At 34.8% G+C, this 22,202-nt stretch overlaps 1 protein-coding gene across 1 annotated transcript in view; it reads right to left on the bottom strand.

Annotated features, from left to right (window-relative positions):
* Positions 1-205: 205 nt before the first annotated feature.
* LOC123815698 (transmembrane protease serine 11E-like) overlaps positions 206-22,202 on the bottom strand; it is a 42,198-nt gene continuing 20,201 nt past the window's right edge. The window contains exons 4-10 of the mRNA XM_045834177.1: positions 20,898-20,965; positions 17,934-18,097; positions 15,010-15,048; positions 12,685-12,862; positions 11,534-11,793; positions 10,297-10,439; positions 206-2,759 (exon numbers count right to left, since the gene is read on the bottom strand). Of these exons, the coding sequence (XP_045690133.1) occupies positions 2,598-2,759; positions 10,297-10,439; positions 11,534-11,793; positions 12,685-12,862; positions 15,010-15,048; positions 17,934-18,097; positions 20,898-20,965 (1,014 nt within the window). The 3' untranslated portion in view covers positions 206-2,597. The remainder of the gene's footprint in view (positions 2,760-10,296; positions 10,440-11,533; positions 11,794-12,684; positions 12,863-15,009; positions 15,049-17,933; positions 18,098-20,897; positions 20,966-22,202) is intronic.

Consider the following 22,202-nt stretch of genomic DNA (forward strand, 5'->3'; position numbering starts at 1 on the left):
CCAATTATTCAAAACAAGACTGTAGTTTCATTACAATAACAATTACAAAACACTATTTCTTGAGCACCTACTATGTTCCAAAAACAACCATTTGATGTAAATACTGAGCATTTGATCAAGTTGTTGAAGTCACACAGTGTAAAATCTGACAATACTCCTTAAAATCAATGTGTAAAAAATAATAACGCTATGCTTTCTAAATAACACAAAAGTAAAAGAGCAGTTCAACAACATTTATTGAAAGACTATTGAAAGTACAGAGCACTTCACTAGGCCACGTGGGAGGAGAAATAAAAGAAAAGAGAAATCACCAGCCCTTTTGTACAATTAGTAAATATTATTTTGATCATGACAACTTTCCTCAATTAATTGGTTACACATACATTTCCAATAATGTTTAAACCCTTTTTGTGTTATCTTTAAAAGAAGTTATTTTAAAAATATAGTATATTGCTACCTATTACTCTGTACACATTGTTTGAAATATTGCTTATATTTTCACAGTGACTCAGCCTGTATTTCTCATATCCTTTGAAAATATGAAAAATATTTCTCTAAGAAATATAATGCCATTGTGAAATTAAACTTCTAAAACTGATCAATTTAAATTTCTTCAAGTTAGTTTGCAGAGGAAATTCTTCATGTCATTTGTCAATTTTACTTTAGCTTGGAAAATCACCTCTAGAAATCTGTAAAATACTAACCATGATTCCAGTATACATGGATTTATTTTTAAATGCCTTTCCATGAATTATATTCTTTTGGTTTTATGAGACTGTAATACAGAATTTCTACTAGTTTTCATGATTACTTGAAGCCAATGGGACACCCTACCCTCTTCCCTAAATCTTCCGGCAGCCTGCGGGTGCCACCTACAGGCCAGACTTCAGAATATACTGAAATAAGAAAAATCTATTTTTTCATGGAACACTGAGTGTAATTTAGTCTAAAATATACTTAAATTAGTTTAAAATGTATCACTTCCCTCAGTTTTGTTATTTCTCAACATACTTTATTAAATGGAACAAAAATAGTTTCTGTAAAATATTTAACACTATCAATTGATGTCAGTTTTCATACTTTAGTCAAGTGCTTAAATGTTAACAGCTCACCATGCCAATGTCATTTGGGTCAATTAAGGTCAAATGTACTTGATCAGGTTAATTTCATACTGGTTGTGGTACAACACAGAGCTGTGTAAGTAGCTGTGTACAATGAGGGGCATAACAAAAGACCCCAGGAACTCTCACCATTGATGTGATGTATGCCTTGGCACCAGCCCCAACTTCCTAAGGGCCTAGACCACTTGAATATTGTGTCTAACAGTTCAATAGTAACTTACCAAGGCTGAAGTTATGATAATTAGGTATTTATTCTTCCACTTTATATCCAAGCGGTTAGCAATTCAGTGCCATTCTAGATGCAGAGAATCAGCTTCCAGAATACCTTCCCCATGAAATCCTCCCATCTGAACCCAGATAAGCCCACAGTGCAAGCATGGAATGAAAACACAGCAGTGGGGGGAAAGGTCTGCAATTATTTCAAAGTGTTGGAAACGAAGCTACAGAAATCAATGTTGGGAAGAGCTCTAGCTTCATTTGCATGACCATACCTACATACTAACATCTGGACTTTATTCCCATTCAAGGCCTTGCAGTATGGGAAGCCTTCAAATACAAATGCACAAGCATTTGGTGATAATCCCATTTAATTGACTGTTTTTGAACTGATTCTCTCTTCATTCCCTCCCATTCAACCACACAAAAATCTTACCACATACGTTATGCTGGTTGTTCTTAAATAAATTTTCATTTTAGCCTCAGGTTTTTAAAGAATTTGCAATTAATTCGTGACATTTCCCCATCTTTTCCTGTTTCATGGACTATCATAACATCAAGCAAATGAGAGATTTATTATTTTTATTATATTTTAACATCCTCGGCAGTGCAATGTTAAATAAATATTAGTTGCTTTATATAGAGCTTGTATAATTATTCTTGGTAACAACAAAACAGAGTCTTCCCCACATTTATTTTTGTGGTTATTCGACTGGAAATGGGGAAAAAAGCTACAATGTGTTTCTGTCTGTATTTCCTTAATTTAGTTCCCATTCTTGGTTCATCATGAAGTGTTTGGTATGCTGTCTCTGATTGAGCTTTCATAATGAATGTGATCATTTTCCTTATTCTGTTCAGAAAAGAATAATATTTTTCTGTAAATAAAAATGTAGTAGTGGGTTTTTTTTGTATTTTCTTTTATTCTTTGTCCTACCTTCAAGGTGGAATTTTAATAAGACAGAAGCTGAGGAAATGAAGAAAGAAACCACTTCAATTATATCTATGCATGAGACACTTATGTCAACAAGGCATAAGTGACAGAAAACTTCTAGAAAATAAATGAATGCAAGTTGAGACAATCCGTCTGGAAGAAACAGGATGCTTACATGTGGAGCAGAGCTAGGAAGGAAATTATGCATCAAGCAGACAATTTCATTTTTCTGTCAGATTGAGGTGACCTACAAGGCTGCTTCTGCAATTCTGCATCTCTAAAAATGGCCTATAAACAAAAATAAATTCCTCTCTACTAGGTTTTTTCTCTTAGATACCAGTTTTGGAAGTGATCCAGTCCCGGAAGGCAGTCACTCTAGTATAAACACCAGGCTTATTGGGCTGCCCACATTCATCTCCCCAGCTCACTATTCCAGCAAGGTACCAAATATCTCTAGCATCTGGACTAACCAGTGGTCCTCCAGAGTCACCCTAAAAGAGAAGGAAGAGATTCGTAATTAATAATTTATTCATTACAGAGATATTTGCTATTTTTCTTTTAACTTGAGTTTAATAAAAGAGTGGGTTTTCATAAGCTTTCACTGTGTTCAAATGCACAAGTGATTCCCTCTAAGTCATAAATCACATAAAGGAGGAGCTTCACCACCTAGAGAATTGTTTTAGCCTCATGGTTCAATACGCTGAGATTAAAGGCTCGATCTCTTGGGAAAAAGTATTTTTAACCTATCTAGTACAGCTGACAAAGTAATTACCATACTGGTTGCCTCTTCATCAAGGTCATGTAGCTCTCAAAAGAAGGTTGATAAGTCTATTACTGATAATGAGCACGAACATCAGAGTCAAATGTGTGGGCTTATATCTTGAGTCTGGTCCTTCCCAACTGGCTAAGATCTTTACTTATTGGAAATGCTCCTAATAATACCTACCTCTGATGACTATTTTGAAGATTATATACAAGAGTGTACAAAGTACCTAGCATAGATCTTGGAACAAAGCAGAACTTCACAAACTCATATACGAAACTGTAAAATCTAACTGTCTCTATCTTATGGACTCTATCTTGTGGGCCATTTCCTTATTCAGGTCATACAAACAAGGTACTGGCTGATCATTCTTTAGGTTCCTGGGACCTCGAGTCATTGACCGCCCATTCAGTGTTCAGGTTTCTATGAAGCTCTTAATTAATTAATATTTTATTTCACTAATACCTATAATTCTGGTAACAAAACCTGAGGTTGGGTTTCATTTTGTCCATTTCAGCAGTAAGGAAACTGACACTCATAGAAATTAAGTAATTTGCCTGATGTCACATGCTGGTGACAGAACTTGAATTTGAATCTAGAAGCCCCTGTTTTTCCCCTCAACATTTTACTAAATTCCTTGCAAATTTTCTTTTGTCCATGTAAAAATATTAACAATACTCATAATAGCTGAATTTTAAACACTATGTTTGTAATTTTTAAATCAATTACCAATAAGTATTGACTGATGCCTTCATCTGTGGAAGGAGGAGACACAGAAAGACTGGACACATGGGGGCCCTGCCCTCAAGGGGCCTACAATCTATTTATAGAAATAGCCTGTACCATGTGATGCTATTCAAAAATAAACCATTTTGATTATTGAAACCAAGCCTACAGGAAGGTAGAGCAGATTAGCATGATGTCAGAGACAGTAAAGTTTAACTCTCTTTAAGAGACAAGAACGAAGAAGTCTGAGAATAAAGTAATCAAAGAAAAAGTGTGGCAGTGTATACAAGAGCATTACAAGATGAAAAATAAGGTGATGTCCAGCAAGTATCAAGTAGGGAAAGCTATAGCCTGTTCTGCTAACATCAGTGATGGATGTGATGGTTTATGTGTGTTCCGTGTTTCATCTCACACAGGAAAGCCATAATAATGGAGGAGAATTATAATCTTCAGGTGAAAAGAAAAGACAATCAACTGAGCTATCCAGAGGCAGAAGCCTTTGGGGCTCTATTTCAACAAAATGTTTAAAAAGTGTCAGTACCTAGTCTTACCCACCACCCATGTAAACATACGTACACACACAGGCACACACCAGTTTTGCTTAGTTCTTAGATCTTGGCAGTTTGTACTTCCTCCCCTGATCAAGATTGCATTCCCATGTGCATTGTCTCAGCCCCAGCAAGCTGGTGTTTCCACTCTTTGTTTCTGTGCATTTTTAACATCCCCCAAATCAGCCACCAGACACCCTGGGCATTCTGCCTGCCTCCACCATCCAAGTCATTTTTCAAAGTACAATTATTTGTTGTTGTCAATTCTCTGGTTACAAAGTTGCATAGCTTTTGTAGAGTCTGTTCATCCATTTCTAATACTATTTTTTCCATGAATTCTATTACTTTTACTGAGTTACTTAATGAGAAATGGAATAGGATGTTTATTCAGGAATGCACAAAACAAGAAACTTTTGACATTAGAAGAATCCAAACCAGGAAGCAATTGTAGAGATCAAGATATGAAGGAATGAAGGAATCAGTTGAAGTGTTCACAAATGGAATGCAGACAAAAGAGATAAATCTGAAAGATATGATAAAGAGGGAAAATATTCTAGGACTTGATCGAGTCCATGTGAAGGAGATAGAAAAGACCCAACAGTAAGAAACCCAATAATATGAATGAGAAGCTTGAAAATGGAAACTCTGGTTAACACTTCATGATGTCTGTTGAGTTTTTGGTCACACAGACACAAATGTTAGTCTGATATTAACAACTTAAAACGTATAAATGAAAATAGCTTGGGAGTAGATGGAAATGTGAGACTACATTTGGGCAAAAGGTTAATTCTGGACACGTAGATTTGGAAGCCAGTAAAATGACACTGTGTTTTAAAAAAGATGGCTTCTTTGAGTGAATACAGAAAGAGCAGAGAAAAATTTCACCTGAGCCCTGAGTCTTAAGAGATAGCCAGACTCAGAGAGAGGATGGGAAAGAAGAAATCAGAATTGGATGCTGTGGCAGGGGGTGGGGCAAGGGTGAGTATATTTCAGAATCATAGAACCTAATGAAGGATCATATTCTAACAGCCAAATATCACTGAGATGGGAAAGAGTAGGAGACCCAAGTAAAGATTTTTGTATCTGAGGTTATTGATGATTTTTGAGATATTAAAATATAGGGAGTAGGTCAATTACCTAAATTGTGTATGCTGGTCATAAAAGAAGAAAAATGGCTGCCAAATCCCTCCAAAGATAGAAAAGTAGAGCCTTAGGATCACAGGTATAAACTTGGTTCCTCATCTTTAATTTCCCAAATCTATAAAGGACATTCACTTTTAATACCACCATCAAAATGGCATTGTAGAATATGGGATGTATTTTCAGATGAAACTATATGATACCTGTGATTTATTTCAAAATAGATCTGGAATTTTATCATGGAGGCGTGGTTTGAGGACATTGCATTAGGAAAGACAGGGATGAAATAAGATTGGCTGTGAGTGGAAAACTGTTGAAGCTAGGTGATGAGTACATGGGGTTTGCTATAGTGTTCTGTCTACATTTGCATACATTACATTTGAAATTTCTGTATGAAATTAAAAAAATAAAAGACTAAAGAAGCATACAGCTGCTCCCCTGAAACTCTGAAGAAGGGAGTTACTATGTATAGAGTCTGAGGTATTTGAAGGATGATCACAAATGATAATGCCAAGTGTGAAAGCACAAAATGTTTTCAATAGTTTTAGTAAAGTTGGAGGCAAGTAGGATGAAGAGGATTAAGATTGGACAAGACCTAAATAATATCTAAACAATGATTATAGATCTGTTTTTTTATGTTTATCAAAAAGTCAAATAAAATATAGTTGAGTCTCATTATTCACAGTAGTTATGTTCTATGACATTTCTGCTTACACTGAATTAGTGAATAATCATCACTGATTCTACAGAGTTAGGTTTCCATGAGCCTTTGGTCAGATTTTTAGCAATTGATCAATACATAACCATATCTTATGTGTGTTTCTATTTCAAGTCACCTTTTTAACATATATTATTGATTCATTAATATCAAATCCACAGCCAACAGCACTGTAACTCATGCCTGAATGAGGTTTATCTAACATATGTATTTTCTCCACAAGGCACATCGCAGCTTTCTTGCACTTTGCTTCAGAACTATACACATGGGTACTATTTTAAATAACAAAATCACCAACAAAAAGCACAAATTGTGGAAAATGTAGCATTAAATAGACCACCAAAAGGAGATAGGTTAACGGTATTAAAGTTAAACAAGAGGGCAGCATCACTTTTTGTGACCTGAGGTGGGAGTGTGTTCATTGGGTAATAAATTTTTTGCCACTCTGCTCACGTTCACGAATGATCATGAAAGCGCTTTGAGTACTGACTTTGGGTTTTCAAACAAATCATAGCAAGTACATGAATTTACATGTAGGGAATCTGCAAATAATGAAGACCAAGTATATTTTCCAGTAGATCTTTTATTAAGTTGGTTTTATTTTAGTAGGTTTATTTATAGAATCAACAAATTTTCTGTAAAATTTTGTAATGGAGTCAATCTACATTGTTTTGTGTCTTCCTTTATGAACAAACAGAGCCTTGGAGCAGTAAAAAGAATCACAATGTAATGAGTTTAATCTTGAGCATTTGCCAGTAGTGTGCAGAAAGATCAATTGGGCAAAAGACTTTAATATAACCAACTGAACAATACTATCATGACTGGTCCAGAGGTAAACATTGGGAAAGGCCTATGGTGAAGTCAGCTGTGCATTAAGGGAAGTAAAGCCAATGAAGGGAAAAAACAGGTACAATACGTATGTGAGAGAGAGGAGAAAAATGGAAAGTTGAAAAAATAAGAGTATCAAAAATTAATTATATTCACTCTTTGAATCCGGACTGCAAAGCACATTGAATAGCATGGAACTTCAGAGACCAGTATGAGGCTTAGAGAGCACATTGATCATAAGGTCTGCATAATCACAAATTAAAAATTATAAGGGTATTTAAGGACATACCCAAGGAATTAGTTCTTGATCCTCTTCAAGATTTGATCAGCAATGTGCATGAAGACATAGAGTTCCTGATTGTCACATCTGGCAAAGGTACAAAGTCAACAGTGATAGCCCATGTGCCGAAAAGCAAAATCAGAATTCAGAAGGGTGTCTATGCCGTAGACCAAGATGGAATATACTTATTCCTTTTACCCAAACTAAATCCATCTAAAAACTATAAAACCCTGGATATTAGAAATAAAACAAATATAAAAGGTTCTGAAAGATAGAGTGAAGAAGGCAGATAAACTAAGAAACGCAGGACTCAAGGAATGACATGACAGTGAGCTCCCTGAACCTTGGATCTTTCTTCCCCCATTTCACTTATCCTAGGCATAGAGCTAAAGAAACCAGCAACCTGGCAACCTGACAAGAGGTGCAAGTGAAAACAACAACAACAACAACAATTCTAAAGAAAAGCTTTCTTTCTCTAAGGAAAAAAAAAAAACAGAAAGGGAGCAACCTAGGAAGACAAAATATCTTTTAGACAATACTCCAGCCAAACACAGAAAAACACTGTGTCCCCTTTCCAACATGCATCAGCACTGACCAAGTGGGGAGCTTAGATTCCACCCTTACCAGGCTGTCTTAAGGTTTAATCCCTAACCAGACTGGTGTTAAAGGAGGCTCAGTGGGGAGCCAGACTATCATCCATGCCAGGTGACAACAAAGGCCTCCTCTATCTCCCCCATGGTGACTAGCTGGGGAGCATGGACGACAGCCCAGTGGTAATGAGGCATAACTCTATTTCCCAGTAAAATGTCAGAGGAGACCAGGTAGAGAGTCAGGGCTCTTACAAGTACCAAAGAATAATGAGGCTACTATCCCATGATGTCAGTAGAGGTCAGAAGGGGAGCAGGAACAGGGTCCTCCAGCCAGTGTGGGTTCAGGGGAGGCCTCCTGGGGAACCTAAAATCCCACTACCATCCAGCAGTAATGGTGTCAAGATAAAATCAGTGGGGAATGAGGTAGCTCCTCTCTCCCCTCTCCAGTGTCATATCAGAGGAGGCTTGCTAAAAGAGAAGATTTAATAAGATCCAGAGTCTCATAACAATACTCAAAATGTCAGGGATACATTTGAACATCACTCTCATACCAAGAACGAAGAAAATCTTGAACAAGAGGACGCAATCACAAATGCCAACCCTGAGATGATGGCACAGATGTCAGAATTATCTGACAAAGGTTTTAAAGCAGCCATCCCAAAAATGTCTTCATGACCAGTTACCACATGCTTGAAACAATTTTTTAAATCTTCAGCAAAGAAATAGCAAATATTAAAAAGGATCAAATGAAAATTTTTGAACAAAAAAATAAAATGATCGAAATAAAAATTTAGAAAACGTAGTGGGGCCCTGACCAGCATAGTTAAGTGTGTTGGACGTTGTCCTGCCAAGCAAAAGGTCACTGGTTTGATTCCCATTCGGGGCACTTGACTGGGTTTCAGGCCAGGTCCCTGGTTGGGGGTGTGGGAAAAGCAACTGATAGATGTCTCTCTTACACATTGTTATTTCTCTCTCCATCTCCCTTCCTTTCCCTCTCTCTAAAAATAAATAAAATCTTTAAAAAAAACCTCACTGGGTGGGCTTAACAGAAGAATGGAGATGACAGAATGAAAAATCAGTGAACGTGAGGATAGAATGATAAAACTACTCAGCCCAAATAATAGAGAGAAACAGAATGAAAAAATAAAAATAAAAACAAAAACAACAGATACTCAGGGACCTCTGAGACTATAACAAAAAAATTAGCATTCTTGCCATTAGAGTCCCTGAAGAAGACAAAAAAGATGGGATGGGGTTAAAAAGTATTCAAAGAAATAATGGGGGAAAATTTCCCAAATTTGTCAAGGGGCATAAACCTGCAGGTTAAAGAGTTAATCAAACCCCACACTGGCTAACCCAGAAAAATTCATGCCAAGGCACATAGTGAAACTCCTGAAAACTAAAGACAAAGAAAAAATCTTGACCACAGAAAGTGAGAAATGACACCTCATGTATAACAAAAAATAATTCTGATACCAGCAGGTTTCTTATTAGAAATAGAGAAGGCCATGATTTACGTACTGAAAGAAATGAGGTGTCAATCCCAAAATCTGTATCTAGCAAAATTATGTGTCAGAAATTAATGGGAAGTTAAGTATTTTGCCAAACAAAGAAAATCTAAGGGAATTTGTTGCCAGCAGATCTCCACTAATAGAATAGCTAAAGGAAGTTTCTGAAACAGAAAAGAAATGATAAAAAAAATCTTGAAAAACTAGAAAGAAAGAAAGAATGAAAATATTGGTAATAGACTTCCCTTTTCTTGAGTTTCCTGTTATGTTTTGACACTTGAAGCAGAATATTGTCAAATGTAGTTCCTAATATATGTAGAGGAAATGTTTAATGATATTTAATGTTATAAGTGGGGAAGGGTAAAGAGATTTGAAGGACATTAAGTTTTCTGTTTTACATTTCATTCAAATTAGCAGAATCCGACCACTGTGATAAATTATGTGTATGTAACTTGGAGGAACCACAAAGTGTTGTTTTTTTACAAAGAGATGGTCTAGTCAAAATGCAGTTCTTTTTAAAAAGTTACTGTATAATTCTATTTATATAACACTCAAAATTACAAAATTATTGAGATGGAGAACAGATCAGTGATTGCCAGGTGTTAGTGATGGGAGAGGAAAGTGGGTGTTACTATACAGGGAGATCTTTGTGGTGTTGAAATAATTCTCATCTGTAGGTTAGTTACACAAACCTACACATGTGACAAAATGCTGTAGAACTAGAAACACACATTGTACCAATGTCAATTTCCTAGCTTTTATATTGTACTATAGTTACGTGCGAGGTAACTTTTGGGGGACATGGGGTGAAGGGTACATGAGACTCTTCTGTACTATTTTTGCAACTTTCTATAAATCCATTATTATTATTTAAAAATATACAATGAACAAAAAGTTATGCATCATATTAGTGAGAAAACCACATACCTGGCATGCGTCTCTTTTTCCTTGTAAGGAGCCAGCACATAGCATTCTAGGAGTTATGGTATTATCATAAGCTTGAGGTTCATTGCAGGTTTTAGTGTCTATAAGTTCCACCTGCACTTGCCGAAGACGATTTTGACTGTTACCTAAAGGGAACAAATTGTCTTTATATTTGTTTATATATATATATATATAAATAGACATAAATAATTATGAAATCCTTTCATAATTATTTATTTCAATAATTATTTCATAATTATGAAATCCTTTCATAATTATTGGACAAGATACTGATACACAAACTTTGAAAGTGTATTTTTTCAGATACAGTAATATTTAGGGAAAGAATGCTTTTCTATTTTATTTTATTTTTGTTTTCTTTTTTTAATATTTATTGAATTTTTCCCATTCCCATTTAGTCACCTTATACCCCCCACCCCCAGCAATCACCACACTGTTGTCCATGTCTGTGAGTCCCTTTTTCTTTTTGCTCAGTCCCTCCACCCTCTAACTGCCCCCTCCCCCGCTATCAGCCTGCTCTCCATCTGTAAGTCTGTCCCAATTTTCCTTGTTAGTTCAGTTTGTTCATTACATTCCACATATGAGTGAAATAGTTAGGTGCCTAGGAAAGAACCTCAAGTTGTGTTAAGTAATCCCCATTCCATAGTTAAGCTCAGAAAGTAATTTCAGGAGGGCATTGTGATTTTAGGATTCTCTGATCTTCACACTTGAACATATGAGTGATGCCTTATCTTTGATGTCTTTAATTCCCTAGTAAAAAGTTCAGATATGTTTACTTTTTTATACATTACCAAGCACCATCATGTGCTGGTAATGATACACTTGATAGGAACCTAGGGCCTGAAGGAATTTGTGTATCTTCTAAATGACTTAGTTCACAAGTAGAGCCAAGTCCATATGACCAACCCACTAACATATTTTTTGAACATTGTCCAAGTACAGTTGTCTCCACTTTCCCCCCACTACTCCCCCCAACCCAGCCATCCCCACTTCCCACTGTTGATCCTATCCCCCTTTGGTTTTGTCCATGTGTCCTATATAGACGTTCCTGAAATCCCTTCCCCCTGTTTCCCCATTATCCCCTCCCACTTCCCCTCTGGTTACTGTCAGCCACTGACATGTTTTGACATTAGGTCACCCACTGACACATTATGTCATTTAAATGCCTTAGAATACTAACTTAGATTACTATAATTTGAGTTTCTTTTCAGATTCTCACCATCATTTTGTAGTGCTCCAAACCCAGTCACAAACATCTCATCACCTGGGTGGAAATTATAGGATGCATCAGGGAGACAAACTCTGTGTACCACATTTGTGTAGGGAACGGGACTAGAAAGCTCTGCAACTGAAATGTCATAATCATGTGATGGATATTTGTATTTTTCATGGACAATTATCCTCCGGATGCCATGTTTCATTTTAGGAGGATATAGTGTCACTCCAAAGGAGGCAGTCCACCTGGCTGGGTCCTTATACCTGGGGAGAAAGATATGAAGAACAAACTCCATTTTCCCATGCTACCAATATAATGATTTCCATGATACAATTTAATTGGTCAATATGAGTTTTCTTTTCAAAATTACAGTTTCTATGTCTAGAAACAAACTTTTATAATCTGAGAATCTGTCTCATGGGTCAGATCAGGTAGAAATGCCATAATGGCATGTTTCTTGGGATGTATATGCTGATTTGCATGCACTCCATATCCTAAGGCCTTTTGACATTTCTGGGCATCAGTGACTCCAAGGGATATATAAAAAGAATATCCTGTACAGAATGAGAGAACCAAATGCAGTCTATGTGCACCATGTCACCTACCCCACAAACATACACATTTTTCTGAAAACCAAACAGGCTACTCAATAATTTAACAAAGCATTACTATCCTGAACACTGTAAGCATTTTACACTGGATTGAAAGGTCTTTATTCCTTAGAATATAACTAGCCAACCTATTCTGTTGTATAATTTGTTAATACAAGATTTCTTCATATTTAATTCTTATCATAGGGAATTTCCCCATTAGGTCAAACCTACAACCCACTTAGCCTCCATTTCTGATGGATACAGAGCAGAAACATTGTGGCTCTTCTCTTCGATATCAAGCTCAAAGTCCAAAGATGATTTAAAATTCCTGCTTCCTTTGACAAATTATTGTATATTTTTTCCAATGGATAATTTACCTACATATACTTTGATGCCATTTCCATTTCCAGACTCTTAAACTTCTTACTAGATTTACAAGTTTCCCACTTTCTTTGTGATATATATTAAACTCATCTCTCTCAAACTTCATAAGTTATTTTCTTCTTGCTAAGCCCCAGTGTACTCTGCTCATCCCAATCACTCAGGATGTTCAGGACTTACATTCTAAAGCAGTGAGCGGCACTCACAAGCCACGTGCTGTTAATTAAAGTTGCTCCACAGCGGTGGATCCCATCCCATTGCAGGCTAGCTTGCCACGGCCATTCACCCTCTTCTACCTGTGTCCCACCAACAATCCTGACACTCTGTTTTGTAGTTTTATTCCTTCGAGTCCCACAACCTGCCAGAGAGAGATGATGTATTTAGTTAGCAGTTGTTTTTAACTTTCAAATTGTGTTACTATGTTCCAAAATTCTCATGTTGTTTCATTTTTACATTTCCTTAAACTATTATGTTTCATTATTTAACTTCTATTAATCTTGTAAGATTTAAATCAGTCATTACCTCCTTTAGGATGCCTTCTCTAAAAATTTCCCATAGTCAAACTGGATTAGTTATGACTCCCTTTAAAGCTTCCATTTTAAAAAGCAATAATACTCTATATATAGTGTTTGCATATACCATATTTTTCCATGTATAATGCACACTTTTTTTGCCCTAATTTCTGAGGGAAAAGTAAAGGTGCACATTATATATATGTAGTACTTGAAATACCTTGAATCTGTTCTTGTGTTTTGTGAGTATTTGTTACATAAAATTTCTTGTATCATAATATGTTAAAAAATAAATGCTAAAATTCTTTCATAATGCAAAAAACAAGTGCCTAAATATAAATAAATGAATAAATAATTGAATTAAAAAAATAAAATGAAAAAAATGTTTTTTTGAAAGTTTGGGCCAAAAATGTGGGTGAGTGTTATACATGGCAAAATGGCAAAATATGGTTCTCTCTCTCTGTCGTATATATATATATATATATATATATATATATATATATACATATATATATATGACACACATACACACACACATATACATACGTGTGTGTATATACACTAGGTCTAGAGCCAGTCTTTCAAAAATACAGGTAAAGATATTATCTGGACCTTTGGTAATTTCATTAATATATACTCTAACCCTATAATATAGGGTTATAGGGCAATTGCATATATATATATATATGCTATATATATATATATATATATATATATATATATATACACTAGGTCTAGAGCCAGTCTTTCAAAAAATACAGGTAAAGATATTATCTGGACCTTTGGTAATTTCATTAATATATACTCTAACCCTATAATATAGGGTTATAGGGCAATTGCATATATATATATATATATATATATATATATATATATATATATATATATATATATAATGTTTATTACAGGTTTTCTCAACCTTGGAAGTATTAATGTTTTAAGATGAATTGTTCTTAGTTGTGAGGGTAGCTGTCCTATGCATCATAGGATGTTTAGAAGGATCTCTGGCCTATACATAGGAGATACCACACACACAATCATGATAACCAAAAATGCCACCATGGGGCATAATCTTCTTGGGGGTCAAAATTGCCCTTGTTTGAGAACTATTGTTTTAGAACAATGAGTTCATGCACTACTCCCTATATATAAAGTCCCTTTAGAGTAAGAGCTTCTTTAGGCAGGGAGTATATTCCATCTTTTAGATTCCTATCATCTAACACAGCATTGGCACATAGTAAGTTTCCAATAAATACTGGTGGCAAGATCTGTGCCATTTAGGTAATGAGATTATCTTTGGTCTCATGCCTCATTAAATTTATAAGTGAACCAACATTCTGAGTTTGTGAGTAGCATATTTCCTACCATCTTTTAAAATAAATACATTCTATACTAATTCTGTAACTGTTGGATGTATTCTCTAAATCCTGCAGAATGTTCTGCTATAGGGGAAGGGAAATACTAGATCTAGAGCCAGTCTTAAAAATACAGGTAAAGATATCATCTGGACCTTTGGTAATTTCATCAATATATGCTCCAACCCCATAATTGCCTGTGATTATCACAATATGGAATTGATAACATCAAGAAGATGTTATTTAGTGTAGAATAACAAGTATCTTCCTTTAGCTGACAAATACCAACATACAGATGACTTTTCTAGAAACTTTAAAAAACCTTTTGTGCTAGTATATTATAGACAGCTTCAGTCAGAACATTAAGAAGTATTTTTTGCCTCTTCTTTAACAACTGCATGCTACACTTCCACTACACATCTACCACAGGCACCAATACATCCACTCCAAAATTTTCCCAATTTTTTTATTCTTTAGTAATAAAGTATATCTCAGAGATAAGATAAAGCACCATGAGCTGTGTGCAGAACAATCCAACTTTAGTCCCACCCTTTACACTACATAAAGTAAGGTTAAATAACTTAGTGTTAACTTTTTATGTTCAAGCCATACAATTTTAATAAATATATTAAACTTACAATTGTTCAGAAAGTTGTCTGTTTCTGTCTTGTTGATTTCTAAAATACACAGAAATGGTGAACAGGGTCGGTACATCAGAATTGCATAATACCTCTGAATACTTCAAATACTGAAGGCTGCTTAATTCCATTGTAAGATAACATACCTCTAGGTTGTAAAGAAAGTAATATAGTTATTGTATCATAGATATTGTATGTTCATCACCTTGGGGAAAAGAGACATATGAAGAGTGTTTCTTTTTTTAAGATTTTAGAGAGAAGGAAAGGGAGGGAGAAAGAGGGAGAAAAACATCAATGTTTTGATTGAAAGAAGCATTGAGTTCCAAACCTGCAACACAGGCCTGTGCCCTGGCCAGGAATCAAACCAGCAGTCATAGGCATAGTCCCATTTGTTTAATATCCAAGAGGCATCTCCATAAATTAGTTGCCGCTCCCATTTAAAACCGATGTTATTTCTTCATAAGTCTTCCTTCTGCTAAAGTTTTAGCAACACAATTTACCTCCACATCTAGCCAATGGTCCCTTAGCTTGTTGACTCTGGAACAATCGGGCCCTAACCCTATGCAAACACTAAGCCACAGGTACATTAAACTCTAAGCACTCAAATATCCTGACTCGGTAGATTTCCAATGACCAAAATTATTCTCTCTGAAAATGGCAGGATGGGAGTTCTAAATGCAAAAATCCTAATGTTAATTTTTCTTTTAGTATTTAATAGTATTGATTTACTAGAAATCTGTATTCTAGAAAGGATTCTTTCTGACTTTATTCTGGCTATTCTGGGGGAAATGGCAAAAATAAGGAAAAAATTACATTTTTGCTCAGTAAATATTAAAAAGCACAACCACAGATCTCCCTGTTCCTTTCTGTCTTGAGCTCTTCCTAGGGAAAATTCTGGCTTCACATGGTGCCACCAACAGGGCTGGCCTCACAGATGTGTAACATATGTCTGCACTGGGTCCCACATTTGGTGTGGCCTTGTACTTAGTTTAATGCTTACTGTCTTAAAATTATTAATAATTTTATCTCATACCTTGTGTTTTGAAAGTCAAGTCCAATAGGACAATGGAGCATGTCATGAATAGAGGACATACAAATACCATATATATCCACAAGCTACTGCTACCTTATTTAAATCTCTACCAGTCATAATACCCTATGAACTCGGGATTGTGGTAAATGCACCATGTTCAGCAAACTGCAAAATAAGTATGTGATGTTTGCCACTGAGTAAGCAGAGGGCAGTGATAGTCCCAAGAGGCCATGTTTTCTGTTTGAACCAGAACTCGCTTAAAATATAGGAAGAAGGCAATGACATTTTAATAGACACAAACAGCCAAGAGGCCCTATAATGTTTCTTGCTGTCATTTTTCTTGGTATTAGCCAACAACCTCTGCTGGAAATAATGATATACAAGGAACTTTTGGTTCATCCTCACTTAATGTGAAGGTAGAGAGCATACTTAAAATGTGCACGTATCATCAAGGGAAATTAAAAAAGGTTGTGCTAGCCTTGTGTAGTTTTCATTAATCTGGTAAATACCAAAATACATGTATGTATGAGCTATGAAGTACAGTTGTATAATTTTTGTGATTCCATGTAGAAGTTAAATGCTTTTATATTTGTATTTAAAATTGACATTTCACAATATGAAAGTGAACAGTAAAACTCATGCTAGCAATTTTAATTTTTTCACTTTGAATGACATTAACAAAAATATTATTACAAATGAAGAACACTGTGAAAAAAAAGTCTTACATTTTCTTCCTTTTAACAGCCCTTTTTTATTGGGTTTTGAAGAGTCCAACATTTTTACTTTCACTGGGCCCCAGAAATTGTGTAGCTAGCCCTGACTAGGGAAGCCTCCCTTTCTAAGTAAGTGAGGTAGTTGACCATCAGGTTAAGCTTTGAGTTAAGTCTATCAGCTTTCTACCTGTCCCCTATCATCTCATTTCTAGTATTGCCAATTCTCATGTTGTACCACTAGCCACATGTGCCTAGTGAGCTCTTTAAATGTGGCTTATCTAAATTGAAGTGTACTATAAATATAAAGTATACACTAGATCTCAAAGCCTCAGTACAAAAAATATATGAAAAAATAGCTCAAATGATTTTTACATTGACTACTTGTTGAAATAATATTTTAGATACATTGGATTAAATATATAAACTATTTAAATGAATTTTGTATGTTTACTTTTATTTTTTAGTGGCTACTAGAAATTTTAAGATTGTACATATGGCCTCCACATTTGTATAGACCAGCATTGTTCCTGGAATAAGACTTAGGTCTTAGCCAGAATTTTATTTCTACTGAGGATCTCTTATATTTCTTACTCTGTGATAATGAGGGCCTATCACTGCTTGTTTTTTCACCCCACCACAAAAACAAATAAACAAAAAACCCTCCAGAAATTATATATTAATTGTAAAATATACCAAAAACACATAAAAATAAATTATAAATTTTTCATTGGGAAATATTCTACAGGAAGAAACTATAACAAAGTATATCAATGATATTTGAAGGCAATAGGTGGATAAAACTGTTCACACACTCATCACGCTCTCAGGACATAAAATATATAAAATGCAAGAACAAGAAAAAGAAGGGGAATAGATATGCAAACTCACTTTCACTTTTATCATTGGATTCTATAGCTAAAATATAAGGCCCAATATAGAAATAAAACCCAAGTGGGAGTTAATGACAGACTTGCATGCAAGGCATAAGTTTTGGGTAGTATTAAAAATTAAAATACTTTATTAGGACCAATTTGGTGCCAAATAAATGTCCTGCTAGTGACAAGACCCCATAATTATAGACATCTAAAGTAGTTTCTAAAAATCATTGCCCAAGACCAAACTTAACATGGAGCTATTGAATGTAAGAGAATTAAACTAAATAAGAAAAATAAACTTACTTTTTATTTCAACTGATTCAGCATCTAATTCAGGAGGCCCGACAGCATCTTGCAGCTTTTTGTGTAGAACATATTGAACAATATTATTTATGGCTTCAGGATCCTCAGTAGAGGGAAATCTAAAAATCAGCAGCATATGAGCCAACACTCCATTTTTCTCTTTACTGTGAACCAAAAAAGGAATAAAAAAGTTGGTTTTAAAATATATAGTTCAGAATAAAACTTATGATAATATAATGTATTTTTCTTTATCATTCATTTGAAATACACACAAAAGCAAATCCATCGATGTAATTTTAAAGATGTAATTTGTCTTCTATGTTTCTATTGTTTACCACATACAGACCTTTCAGCTCAGCCTCCTTGATAGTAAGCTAGAATGTTCATGGTCACTTACCACCAAAGGATCCAGTTAACTATGTAGTTATTAATATATAAAATAAACACTTCTCTTGCCAACTTTTCAAAATTATCAAATGTAATGCATACTGAGTATGAAATCAACTCTGGCTTTAGCTTTCAGGCTTAATCCAAAAATTTTTCCTAAGCAATCTTCAGGCTGTCCTAAACAACTCCTAAAACCTAAGAATTTTAGAGCTTGACCAAACTGTGTCGACTTTATGTGATTGCATTTTCAAGGTAGAGTGTTAATTAGCTTTAGTGTCATCTGAATGAGTTACTGCCTTGGGTTCAACCTTGACTGCTCTTTCTCATTCTCTCAGCTGCTCCACCGCCACCTTTTTTCCATACAATCAGGTCCCAAAGAATCTTACTCCTCCATCTGCAGGGCATTGACCCTCACTCATGTAAACTGTAAACAGGAATATAAATTAGAATATTATTTTAGAAGTCAGTTTTGTTCATTATAAATTTTATTATCCATCCTCTCTGATACAGTGTTTCTACTTTTAGAAATTTAATCTTCAAACACACTCTTTTGTGTACAGGATATATGTATGCATATGTTCATAATACCTTGTTTTTAAATCAGAAAGATATGAAAAACTCAAGTGTCCATCAAAAGGTTATTGGTAAGTCAACCCTGAAACACACTTGTAGTGAAATACTATACAGCCAGCTAAAGAATGAAACAGATGTACATTCAGTCTTTGAAAAGGTGTGCAAAATAAATTGTCAAGAAGGTGAATTCTTCCTGGGAGTGGAAGTATTGGAAAGGGAGCTTTCACATCCTGTTTTGTGTAATACCATATTATTGAATTTTACATATTTTTGTATTGCTTTTGTAATCTGAAGAAACAAATAGAGCTTTAAAAAGATTATTATGTATTTCATTGTCTTTCAGCAACCCTGTACATCAATTATCTCTTTTTCTGTCTCAAATTATTCCTATACTGCCTGGCTTAATAAAACACTCTCTCTGCCTCAGCCATTTAATTTATGTCCCACATTCTTATTACAATAAACCTTCTTGGAAGGATAAATTACATTCTTCCTCATATTTATTTCTTTGCTCTCTGCTTCTTCCCCTCCAATTCCACTGACTCTTTTCTGTACAAAAATGACTTCCTCGCTGACACATCCAGTCAATCCTTTCCAATCATATTACTTGGTCTGTCAGTAGTATTTGTCAATGCTGACCACTCTCTTCTTGAACTTTTGTGCATCTATCATGAATTTTCTTTTTTTCCTGCTCTTTCCCTATTTGCTAGGTTCTTATTTTTCTTACATCTTCTTAAATATTGTTTTGCTTCAAGCTTTCATCAGACTTTGTCTTTCATTACCCCTTTTCTGAGAAATTATATATATATCCACACTTTCTGATACTTTGAGTTGATGATGAACAAATGCATATCTTCACCTCAGTTTCCTTTTCCTCCCCCAAGTTAGGCTCCTATTTCAGGCTCATGTGGTCTCCTAGTCTCTCAACTCAACACCTCTAAAACTGACTTCAACTTTCTATTACACTTCATTTCTTCCTACTTCAGTAACAGGAGAAAAAAATAATGAGCAGCAAGATTAGTAAGATGAAGAAGTAAATTGGAAAGTGGTTTGGTGGATAGAATTCGTAGAACTTAGTTATTCATAACATGCAAGGAGCCCAGGAAAAGAAGGCTATATACAATGGCTTCCAGGTTTCTTATTAGAATGAATGAATTTTCCTTGAGTTCAAAATGTTTCTGTGGAACTTCCATGTGGAGATGTACATGGGCAGGCATATAGTTCTAGAAGTCAGAAAAACAGAAGTCAGAAAAACTAGAAATATAAACTTTGATTTCAATAGCATATGAAGCCACGTGGGTTGGTGAAATCCCCTTCAGAAAGTAAAAATTTAGGGAGATCCAAAAAAGAACAATATTTTAAATGCTAGAGAGTGTGAAATTTTCAGGAGAACATGGCCAAAGTGATCACCTCAAAGATATCAGCAAATAGACTAAGAAGTAACTCTTGGAGTTTTTGTCATTGAAATAATATTGGAAATAGTTCTTATCCTATTTTTTGGAAAATGCAAATAATTTTCATTAAGACAATATATTATTTAAGATTCTCATAGAGTGTTTTGCTTAAAATGTTATGCTCTGAACTTTTATTTATGCTCACAGTTGATGATCAGATCTGAAATCTTAAATATTTGGAGCAGAAAAGGTAGAATAGAAGATAAAAAGCTGATAAGGAGAACCAAGAGGTAAAAACAAACCTTGTCTATTACACTATTTAATATTAAACCAAAGGATGTGACTTAGGTCCCTATTTGTGCTAGAGTTTCCATAAAAACAGTTCTATAACATAGGCACCAATAATACATCTGCCCTTCACAATCATCCTGCAAATGCTTTCTTTTGTGTTTAGAGAATGAGCAAGCCTAACACAGAACAGGTATGAAATGAATATCTGTTAAATTGAATTATATCATATTAGAACACTTAGAACAATATTTATAACTGATCATGTTAACAGTTTTAGCTTTAAATTGTATTCAGAAGTAATAATTTTAGATCTACATACCTGAATCTGATAATGTGCAATGTGACAAATTTTTCCCTCAGTACAGATTTATGAAATGCACTTTTCACCTGTTCCAAAAATATTCAAAGTATGTCAGCAAGAACAATTTTCTGAAATTCTGCAAGCTAATTCAAAGCTTAAATTTTTTTAATTAAAAATAAAACAAAATACATTGACCAACATTTCGCCATATACTAAACTTGAGGAATTTTTTTAGTGTTCTACTCAGTGATTTCCACTGAACTTTGCCTTGGGAATTACAAGAACTAGGGAGCCATAGTGGAGGAGTGAGCAGGAGTGACATCTTCTATGCTACACTCAGAAAGAAATAAAAGAGAATAAACAGACTGATTTTTGAAAAGTAGGAGTAAATATTCACATCCTGAGATATAGGCAAATGTAAACAAGGGAAATGAAATAATTCTGCCAAGTAATTAGTTCGGTTATAAAAATGAGTTCACGAGTGTCACATGGTTTCCAAACCTGGTGGGAAAACATATATATATATATATATATATATATATATATATATATATATATATATATATATATATATATAAATGAAGAGCTTATTCAGGCACATCCCTGATTTGGTGTTTATAAGAATAAACACAACCAGGATTTGACCCTCTTCTTAGCAAGATATTCAAATCTTCAAGCTCCTAGTCTACCAGGCAGTTTCCAGGAGCCTCACTGCCATTCTGTTTTTACTCAGAGTGTTGGAACTGGAAGACAATTTGGAAATCATCTAGTCTTAAAGTTCTAATCTTTATATATAGAAATTTGTCCAGAATGATAAGTGATGCACCCAATAACACATCACTAGCTAGTGTATGATATTGAAAATAGGTGTCCCAACTCTTAGTTTAGGGTGATTTCCATCACATCATACCACTAATTACCTCACAAAATATTGGGAAAAGTCTAAATTATTCTCTAAGTAACCTGACCATGAAAAGTAATTACCCAAGCCCTTGTTCTTTTGGCCAATACTGATTATTTTCCCATTTTTTAAAATATTTGATACATCCCTCAGGATAGTGTTAATGCCTTAAAGCTAGAATGAGTACCCACAGATTTTCTATAGACTTATGTACCAAAACGTGGCCCAAGGTTAAGTATTTTAGTATTTAAAAATACTAAAGTATATTTATGAATAGTTTCAGTCTTGCGGTCTTTTGCTCAAGGTCTCTTCTACAGGAAGTCTAGGATACTTCAACCTTCACATTCCCAGAATTTCTGGATTCTGCTGGTTAAGAACAGAGCCCTAGAGAAGGAATGGTGAGTAGGAAAGCATAAAGGAAT

This window comes from Phyllostomus hastatus, unplaced genomic scaffold, assembly GCF_019186645.2.
Source record: "Phyllostomus hastatus isolate PE091 unplaced genomic scaffold, TTU_PhHast_1.1 phas_contig_196, whole genome shotgun sequence".
NCBI classification, from domain to species: domain Eukaryota; kingdom Metazoa; phylum Chordata; class Mammalia; order Chiroptera; family Phyllostomidae; genus Phyllostomus; species Phyllostomus hastatus.